General features: G+C 37.9%; 2 protein-coding genes across 2 annotated transcripts; one reads left to right on the top strand and one right to left on the bottom strand.

Moving 5' to 3' along the window:
- Nucleotides 1-356: 356 nt before the first annotated feature.
- Nucleotides 357-5,187, top strand: LOC103949795. Its single transcript, XM_009360909.3, has 7 exons — nt 357-1,139; nt 1,236-1,322; nt 1,578-1,790; nt 2,319-2,483; nt 2,960-3,013; nt 3,145-3,291; nt 4,560-5,187. Exons 1-7 carry the CDS (start codon nt 753-755, stop codon nt 4,935-4,937), a joined length of 1,431 nt encoding a protein of 476 aa, XP_009359184.2. The 5' UTR covers nt 357-752; the 3' UTR covers nt 4,938-5,187.
- A 2,178-nt stretch (nt 5,188-7,365) lies between these two features.
- Nucleotides 7,366-9,651, bottom strand: LOC103949797 (pentatricopeptide repeat-containing protein At1g60770). The gene is made up of 2 exons (XM_048585249.1): nt 9,367-9,651; nt 7,366-8,767 (listed from the first exon to the last, which is right to left on the bottom strand). Exons 1-2 carry the CDS (start codon nt 9,589-9,591, stop codon nt 7,523-7,525), a joined length of 1,470 nt encoding a protein of 489 aa, XP_048441206.1. The 5' UTR covers nt 9,592-9,651; the 3' UTR covers nt 7,366-7,522.
- Between the last annotated feature and the right edge of the window lie 326 nt (nt 9,652-9,977).

Genomic DNA, 9,977 nt, shown 5'->3' with positions numbered 1-9,977 from the left:
GTTAGTGAAATGCGTAACAATGTGACTGTGATATTCTACCACTAATTAAAAAGTGAGGGATAATATGATGGGTAGTGCTATTCACACGCTCCTTGTTATTTTTCACATATCATTGTTAATTTTTTTCATTGATCTTCTTCAATGTTTTCAATCCGATGGTTCGATTAAGAATGGTATGTAAGAAGTAAAAAAATATATGTGAATAGTGGTACAAACCTAGCACAGCTGACAGAAAGAACATCTAGGGAGGGGAGAAAGGGACAGCCAAAGCGAAGAACTTTTGATACCCAAACTCGAGCGTAATTCCAATCTCTTCCTTGGGCCAACAAATAAAGAACAGCAGAAATCAGTCGCGTTTTCCCCTATAAAATTAACACAAAAGCTAAAGTTTCAGTCTTTGTATTGGAGACTGGAAACACACACTACACACAATAACCTCTCTATCTCTCTCTCTCTTCTTTTTCTATTTTATTTTCCTAATTTAAAATTTTGAGCATGATTTCATCGCTATCCAGTATTTATAACTCCACATCCACATGGCCAAAACTTTAAGAAAACACAACCCATTTGCTTCTTTTTTTAATCAGCTTGTGCCCAGAAGCTCAATTTAACCTCTCTAGAGCTGTAGAGAGAGAAACAGAGAGGAGGGAGAGAGAAGAAGAAGAAGAATAGAAGCAAGTTTTTCTCATATTTTTTTAGGGTTCAAAATCCTTGGAAATGGTGAGGGAGTGAGTAGGTTTTCTTCTTAGAATATGGTCACCATGTATTGGATACTGGCTTTGGTGGGAGCTGAGCTTCCATGGACAAAAAATAGCACCAATATTTTATGCTGCAAATTTCATGACTACAGAAGAAGACAATACCAACAACAACAACAAGAGGATTCAACAAAAGCAAAAAAACAAGAAAACTTCTCAAGCAATATGGCTTGTAGCTACTCCAAGATTTCCCCAATCATTCCCTCTGTTATTTGCTTCCTTCTTGTTGCTTCTTCAATGTGTCCGGTAGCACAATCTTCCGATATCCGCCGCGAAACCGCCGCCAATCAGACGTTGAAGCCAGAGCAAGAATTGAAAAAGTTGAAGACTATAAGAGCACGTCTTAACAAGATCAACAAGCCTGCTCTCAAGACATTTCAGGCATTTTGTCTTTAATTTTGCTCTGTTTTCCCTCTGTTTTTGCTCTGTTTTGTTCTTTTTACTTTTTTTTTTATATTTAATTTGTTACTTCTGCAGAGTCCGGATGGCGATCTTATAGATTGTGTTCTCTCTCATCACCAACCAGCTTTCGATCATCCCCAGTTAAAAGGACAGAAGCCATTGGTACTTAGTTCTTCCTTGAGCGAATTCAAATTTTCTCGAGGTTCTTAGAAAATCATAACTCTAAATGGCAGTATGATAACTATTTCGTTTAAAAGTTTTTAGTTTTCATTTCTTTTGTCAAACATTGCACAAAAAATAAAAAATGAAAACTAAAATCTTAAAAAACGAAATGGTTATCAAACTGGTCATCAGCTGACGAGCCGTCAAAGGAAAAGTCTTGATAAGTTGATAACTTTTTTTACTTGAATTTTTTAGGATCCGCCGGAGAGACCGAAAGGCCAAAACCCGCCAGGAATCGCCGCTGAAAATTACCAGCTGTGGAGCATGTCAGGAAATCTCTGCCCAGAAGGAACACTTCCAATTAGAAGAACAAGAGAGGAAGATATGATGAGAGCCAGCTCTGTTAGAAGATTTGGAAGAAAGTTAAGAAGGCATGTCAGAAGAGATACATCCAGTAATGGCCATGAGGTTAGTGCTTGTAAATTGTACAAACAAGAAACAGAGGAATTCTCAGAATTTGTCTCCGAAGAGTCACTATCATTTTAATTTAATTAATTTCAGTCAATTAGTAATTGATTAGACTTAATTAAATAAATGAATGAAAGAGTGTAAGTACAAAAACTGCTTTTTTACTAATTTTTTCAATTAAGTCATCCTCTTTTTTTTTAATATATATTTGAGACCAATGTAGGTGATCTACTGTTTTTTTCCTGCAATTTTTTCTCAGTTGAGTTTCCAGTTTCCATTAGTAGTAATTAAAGACTTTCATGGCTGCTTTTGCTGCTTGGAGTTGCACTAATTCCCAAGGAACTTGCAACTCCACCATGTTTTCATGCCCTGCAGAATGTTTTTTCTAACAAAATACATGAAAAATTTGGCAAAAAAAAAAAAAAAAGAACACAAATACATGAAAAATCAAATTAGTGAAGATTAAATTAAATAATTATGCACTGACTGTGGTTTATGTTTTGTGATAATTGGGTTTGCACTTTGCAGCATGCAGTTGGGTATGTGAGTGGAGATCAATACTATGGAGCCAAAGCTAGCATCAATGTCTGGGCCCCCAAAGTTTTTAATCAATATGAATTCAGCTTGTCCCAGATGTGGGTCATCTCTGGTTCATTTGGTGATGACCTCAACACCATTGAAGCTGGTTGGCAGGCATGTGTATCTTTCATCACTAAACTTCCCCTCTAATTAACCTTGAATTTTCTCTCTTTCTCTGTTTAATTATTGAACTGGTAGGGCTAGGATTCTCGAAACATGCACCGATAGAATTGATTACAAATTTTTAATAGAAAACACAACCGACTGACCCTAAGCAGACAGTAAATTGACCATATATCCATATTTACGGTCTTCATTACATGTTGAGCGTCTCTCCGACTTTATTTATTTATGTAGGATTACAAGTTTGAGAGTGATTTAACCCATGAAAGATACAGTGTAACGCGCAATACGATGGTGGCAGACTATTTGAATTTCAATGCATAGAGTACAAATCAATAATTTTGACATATAAGGCAGTGAACACAGCTCAACCACCTCTATTCTTTGAGTCGTCGTCTTCATCTTGTTCTTCTGCATTGTAATGTATAACATTAATGGGGGGGCTAAATTCATTTAATTTTGTGCAGGTCAGTCCAGAGCTGTATGGGGACAACTACCCTAGATTCTTTACTTATTGGACTGTAAGTATACAAAATCACCTTGCCTTCGACGACAAGCATAAGATATAATAATACTGATAATAAGTAAGATGTAATAATAATAATAATTACACACCATAATAAGAATAATTATTATATTATTTATTTTGCAGACGGATGCATATCAAGCAACTGGATGCTACAATTTACTGTGTTCTGGATTTGTTCAGACGAATAGTAGAATTGCCATTGGAGCCGCAATTTCTCCAACTTCTTCCTACCATGGTGGACAATTTGATATTAGCTTGTTAATTTGGAAGGTAACCTTTTCTTTTCATACCAGGTTTTTATTTTAAACTAGTTTAAACTGTGGGCATAGGGGATGCATAGAAGGGGCAAATCCGTTATAGTTTGAAAATTTAAACATGCGCTTATATCCCTTACCTCTAATTAAGCAAGTTAATTGATATTTAAACATGCTTTTTCTCACTCCCACCCCACCCACCAACCCCCCACCCCCCCGCCCCCCAAAAAAAAAAAACCTTAGTAAATCTGGCATGGAAATAGTAGTGATCTACAGGTTTTTAGTTATGATGTCAATGAATATATCACTTTCTCGCTCAATAAAAAGTTATGCAGGATTCTCTCCTCCCCTCCCCTCTTCTCATACTTTTATTTTTGTGTTCTTTTCTACAAAAAATTCAAAACAAGATGTGATATGGTTCAATCTTAACAGTTTAAATAAGAGGGAAGGGAAAGAAATTAAGAGAAGAGAAAATCCTACTCCCACCTTATTGGTCCATTTTTGTGCATGCAAAGTTAGGTGCTTAAGGACCCATAGCCAAAAATGTTCTAGGTCCCTATATACCTGGAAGGTAAATACTATATAGGATAGTTATTTGGTGATGGATGACACTTTGACCGAGCGATTTGCATAGTTTCCCAAATCAGGAAAAGTTCAAAAAGTCTGCAAATCCGATGGTCAGTAATAGGCCCTCCACAGATTTAGCAGTGTCACATGTGCTAGAGGATTGCCATGTTAAATAACCTTAGCCAAACGCCTGAACTGCAACAACAAACAATTTATCCACAAATGATAAAAATAAAGAAAACCCAAACACCAGAAATAAAAATAAAAAAATTATCCGCAGGCGTGCCTGCTGCAGTGGTAAAGTCCAAAATAATGGGCTGTAAATTCCTCGTGCTTTCTGCTTTGCTGGATTCCCTTCTCTTTTTTTCACTAGAGAAAGAGCTCCTTGGCTCTTCCATCATTTGCTTTTTCTTTTCTAGGGTTTTCTTATTTTGACTCCTCAAGGTGACATATATAGTACAATAAACTTGGTTTTGCTTTATCCATTTTACTCACTTCCCATATGCTTTTGTAATCACCATGCATGCAAGTCCTTTGTAGCTAAAGTGTTTAAGTACCTAAGTTCTCTGTTTAATTTCCCCTCCTCAATATCGCTCGAATAATAGAAAGTGTATTAGTTTCACGAACCAACTAACTAGTTTTCATGAGTGAGTCGCACTAGTGAAGAAGAAGAAAGTAAAAACTTATAGTAACCCTAATTACTTGTGCATATTGTAGGATCCAAAGCATGGAAATTGGTGGCTAGAATTCGGGAACGGAGTCCTAGTCGGATACTGGCCATCATTCTTGTTCACTCACCTTCAAAACCACGCAAGCATGGTACAATTTGGGGGAGAAGTTGTGAACTCGAGGCCTTCAGGCTCCCACACAGCCACACAGATGGGCAGTGGGCACTTTGCAGGTGAAGGGTTTGGAAAAGCTTCATATTTTCGAAACATGCAGGTTGTGGATTGGGATAATAGCTTAATCCCATTATCCAACCTCAAAGTTTTGGCTGATCATCCAAATTGCTATGATATTCAAGGGGGGATTAACAACGTTTGGGGGAATTATTTTTACTATGGAGGTCCTGGAAGAAATGTGAGGTGTCCCTAAGGGAAAGGTATAGAGCTAGGATTTTATATTTACATAATATTAAATTTTCAATTTTCTTTTTTCTTGGGTGATTTTGGGTTAATCCATCGTCAGTTCAGTTTGGGTATTCTTGTATTTGTCTTCCTTTGTTAATCCCTCTTTCTTTTTCTCCCAGCTAACTGGTGATTTATTCATTATACCACCCTTAGGGACTTCTATGTAAATTTTGGGCAACAAAAAAAAATAGTGAATATACTATGGCTTGATTTCATTCTTTTGTGCTTTGTTTTCACCTATGTTGTATATGCGAAATTGTGTATGATTTTTGCGCAATTAATTTTCACTTTTTTGGATTTTTTTAGCCATCAGATTGAACAAATTAAAAGAGAGTTAAATGCATGTATAACACAAAACATCGTATAAATCGCTTCCCATTGAAAATTACATTCTCCCAACAATCATAATTGGTCAACCGCCATAGGATGGTCCAGTGATGGAGATGAATTTCAAGTCCGTATTCTGCAGCACGTCTTAGGAGTCTTTTCGACCCTCAAAAAAGTGAACTGTCATAGTCGATCCACCCGCTAGTCTCCTTTTTAGAAAGAAAAAAAAAAAAATCATAATTGGTTCAAAAGAAAAGTAAACGTTATTGAGTGGAAAACGTTTCAAAAACCCAAAATAATAAAATAGTGTAGCCTTAAACACCCTATCTAGTTTATTGTGCATAAAAAAACCCTATAGTCCATAGCTATAGATCATTACCATGTGGTCCAGTGCTTAAAGCATAATAATATATAAGATTAAATAAACTATTTTTTGTTAATTAAAGATAATTACAAGTTGGTGTCCCATCCCATGCGTGCCGAAGGTTACAACTGTGAAGCCGAAGCTGTGCCCAAGGATTATATGTTGGGTTCCTTGCCATTGAAGACAATGACACTGTTTCACACACACGCACACAAAATCATTAAACTATACAATAATGTATTTAATTACCTAGAACCCCAAAACTAATTATACAACATATTAATTATTGACATACGGTGCCAATGTTAAGCATATTTCTGAGTCCTTGTTTCGTGTTCCCACATGAAAATGTCGACGATGCCTCCTCCATGCATGATTTGGGATTCAGTCTTTTTCTTAAAGTTTACTTTATTTCCTATTAGTCATAATTAAGCTTGATGCTATATAAAAAAGGTGTCGACACTATCATGCAAACCAGATTCCTTCCAATGGAAACGAGTCGTCTAGTATTAGGGTTATTGTATATTGGATATGTTATCTAATGTTCTATTGATCATACATTTGAGTATAATTGTCAAAGAGATAAGACATTCAAAAAGATGTCCGAAAGAGGCTGAAGTAAAGTAAAAGGTCTGGAGCACCTAAGTAAAATGACGTGCGAAAAGAAATATTCATGTATCCTCCACTGTCGCAGCAGTGAAATGATACAAAGGGATGCCTTGAAGTCTCTCTTATTTTGTAGCAGAGCAACAAGTGAAGAATATAAAAGAGATAAAAAGAGAATCTGACTTGGAAGCCAAGTCGGTGGTTAGTGGAATAAACGAAAAGTCAAATCTGTCGACCTGTAATTTAAGCCAGAGAATGCATGGAATGTGGATTATCGACATGACTGATGAGATGAGCACATGAACATCACATTCACATGCCATGATGTTGCATGAATTGAAGTCGTATTCCATATATATATATATATGAAACTCTCTCTCTCTCTCTCTCTCTCTCTCTCTCAGAGTAGTTGACTGTTAAGAGCATTGACTTTGGAAAAGATGATTCAAATGGAATGCCTGGTCTTCCATTACGTTTTAATGGAGCTCTCACTAACTGTACATGTGGTGTGGAGAAAGTTTTGGTAGGCCAAGTCTTCGTCTCACTCAATGGTGGGGTGCCAAGGGGTTTCACTCCCTTGTGAGTGTGCACCCGTCTGCATAGAAGAATTTTTCATCGAACACGATTGTATAATGCCGGCATTTACCCATTACGTGAGTAAGTTGATGCACGAGACAATCCTATCCAATACTCTTTTGCGAGTGGTGACTAACAGCCACTCACCATGACACATTGTGCGGTTGGGGGGGTGGCCCGGAATAGATTGACAATGTATCATAGCCATCAGCTATACCAGTGTTCGTTTCACAGAAGAAACTTTCAGTAGGGCTGCCCTATTAGCACATGCACATCTATCACATAACGTGTGACAAACATAAGTTCGAGTGAGACAAAAATACAAAAAAAAATTACGTTTTTATTAGAGATGCACATGTAGTAGTCGACGTGTCCCTGCTAGAAGTTGGGCTTCTTGGGTGGAACAAGGTTCGACTTAATAATCTCGATGGTGCGCTTGGACGAGAGGTCAAAGGGATCCTGGTTCTTCTCAGACCTGAATACTGTAAATGGTACAACGCAGAATAAGTCGAGAATTGAATTCAGTATCAAAACTACAACAATAATCATATGATTGCTTGTTATGGTGCACAAAGGAACGTTTTATTATCAGAACATAAACCCCTAGGCAAGACCAAGGAAACTCGTTTTCTCGAAATAGTCTGAAGAAAATACATATATGGGAAGATAACCAAATCTCATTCCACACATACGGCCTCGAGCAACTTTTCACTGGCTTCACTCACCTCCAATTTCTCCATTCTCAAACGAGCACGCATAGCAGGACTTGTCCTTCCAGCAGCAGCATAAGTTCTGATCAATGATTCAAACACCTCAACCCCTAAGGATTCTACGGACTTCTTCAGAGTCTCCAGAAAACCTTCTGCACCATCAACATCCTTCTCTTGCTCGAAAATCTCCATCAAAGTTTTGACAATCTTATGTGACGGACTCCACTTCCTACCATCCCCCCTACCAATGGATATTGCATTGGCAACACAATCAACCGCCAATTGATAGTCTCCAGACTTCAGATAATAATCCAGAAAGATCTCGCAGGTTTTTGCATTAGGCTTGGCTCCTCTCCTGCGCGCCAGCTCCTTGAGTTCCTTGGCCTTCTCTAGCATACCCTGTTCAGCATAAGCTCCAATCAAAACATTTGCTACCCGAATATCATAGGTTGAGCACTGGCATTCCCATTCCCTGAAAGTTTTCTCTGCACCTGGTACATCATTCAAGTTGACCAACACCTGGATCATATTCAGATAGCTGATATTTGCAGTTTTAGGGAAAGCCAGCCTCAAGGAACGCCATACCCGATAAATTTCACGCAGGTTCCCTGTTTTACCATACAATGTAATGAGGAATTGGAAAGCCGAAAGATCTCGGTGCAAATTTTTCTTCTCCAATTCTTTAAGCGCATTTTCTGCCTTCTCAAACATGCCAGCTTCAACAAAAATTGAAGCTATGTTGCTATACGTGGTCCAATCACTGGCAACTCGACCATCCCTCTTCATCTCATCAATAACCCTTTCAGCCCCAGAAATATCATTAACAGCAGCCAGTGCCCGCATCCAAACATTGTATGAATAGGAATCAAGCATGACATTACAGGCCTTCATTTCTTGTACGATGGCTGGGATCTTATCCGGCTTTCCAGTTTTTGTGTAAAGGGTCATAAGGCTGTTATAAGGCATGGAGGTTAAAGGTAGGTTAAGAGCCTTCATCTTTTCTATAAGGGCTTCCGCTTTTTCAGTCATCAATTCCTTACAGTAACAGTTGAGCAGGGCCCCGTAACAAAGATGGGTCTTTGCTGATTCAGGAAGATCAATGAAATAACTTTCCGCAGCAGGAATACCTCGGACTTTAGCAACAAGATCAAGATGTATTGCCTGATCACTGACCGTCTTGTTCATTCCTCTTCTATCCATAGCTTCCGAGAGCTGTAATGTTAAACAGCTTAGCATTTACGTCCAGTCTTGCAGTTCAAATTAGAACAGGGAAAACAAGAAACAAAGAAAGGCAACAAAGAAAAATATTGAAGGATCAAGCTTTATCTTATCCAATATCATTCTAAAAAGAGACTAGAAAATATATTGTATGAAATCCACATGGAATACTAATCTCGAGCTGGATATCACAAATCAATTCAAATTGCATCTATCAAGAACAATTCCCCCCTAAGAAAAACATACAAATAATAGCCATAATGCATGTAAAATACATATAAGCGTAAGTTCACATTGGCGATTCGACAAACAACCATACATTCTAACCTCTCAATACAAAAAAATATGCAACATTTCTCGAACAAAATCATCAAAATTACAATAAACAATTCCAACCATTTTACTAAGTTTTCAAAATCATACACTTTAAATAATTATCCATCAAATCCTACTTCTAAGCTCGGCATAAATTCAACAAATCAATTATCTATAAATACTGCTCTCGGAGATCATAAATTGAGCAACTTTTGTGTAAAAAATACGCAGCAAAATCCGTAACCAATAACAAATGTTGGGATTTTGGGATTACGGACCTTGAGAGCAGGGTAGTAAAGCTTGCGTTCGCGAAGCTTCTTGAGAGTGTCGCCGACCTCCCATTTGTAAACTCGCTTGCGGCTCTTGAGGACTTCATTGAGCTGCTGCCGAACGCTCACCTCGGAGCCGCCGTCTTTGAACAGCCTCAGGTACAGAGCCTCCTCCAAGTACTTGCTCGACCGCTTCGTCACGCTCTTCGTCCGCCCGAACTGTTGCAGCGCCATTGGATCTCTGAAATTAGGGTTTTGCGAGAGAGGAAGAGAGTGATCAAGGGGTTTTTGCTGCAAATGAAAATCGATAGGGGAGTGAATTTTTGGGCTCAACATGTAATTTGGGCCTGCTACCTTAAAGCCCAATGAATATTGACTTAAGGTTAGGAAGTTTTGGGCCAGTAAGACTAAATTGGATTTTTTTTTACGCACAAAACGACACACTTGCTTATACATTTTTTAATAAAGATGTACCACGCTATTATATGTGGAAACACACTTATATATTATAAAATTCCAACATGTGTGTCCAAGTAGCATTATTGATTTCAGAATCTTCACTCTCGAATGATGATGCTCTTGAAAGGAAACTGATTTTCGCACCCGAATGATGATGCTCT

Source organism: the organism of the source record quoted next, unplaced genomic scaffold (genome assembly GCF_019419815.1).
Source record: "Pyrus x bretschneideri cultivar Hongxiangsu unplaced genomic scaffold, Pyrus_bretschneideri_v1 Contig22, whole genome shotgun sequence".
Taxonomy (NCBI): Eukaryota; Viridiplantae; Streptophyta; class Magnoliopsida; order Rosales; family Rosaceae; genus Pyrus; species Pyrus x bretschneideri.
The sequence above is the reverse complement of the archived record's forward strand: the minus strand, read 5'-3'. Positions and strand labels throughout refer to the sequence as shown.

Excerpts from the sequence above, each read along its gene's own strand:
- LOC103949797 (XM_048585249.1), bottom strand. The coding sequence starts at position 9,591 with ATGGCGCTGCAACAGTTCGGGCGGACGAAGAGCGTGACGAAGCGGTCG. Across the intron at positions 8,768-9,366 it reads TTTACTACCCTGCTCTCAAG|CTCTCGGAAGCTATGGATAG; the intron begins GTCCGTAATCCC and ends TTAACATTACAG.
- LOC103949795 (XM_009360909.3), top strand. The coding sequence starts at position 753 with ATGGTCACCATGTATTGGATACTGGCTTTGGTGGGAGCTGAGCTTCCA. Across the intron at positions 3,014-3,144 it reads GATTCTTTACTTATTGGACT|ACGGATGCATATCAAGCAAC; the intron begins GTAAGTATACAA and ends TTTATTTTGCAG. Across the intron at positions 3,292-4,559 it reads TTAGCTTGTTAATTTGGAAG|GATCCAAAGCATGGAAATTG; the intron begins GTAACCTTTTCT and ends TGCATATTGTAG.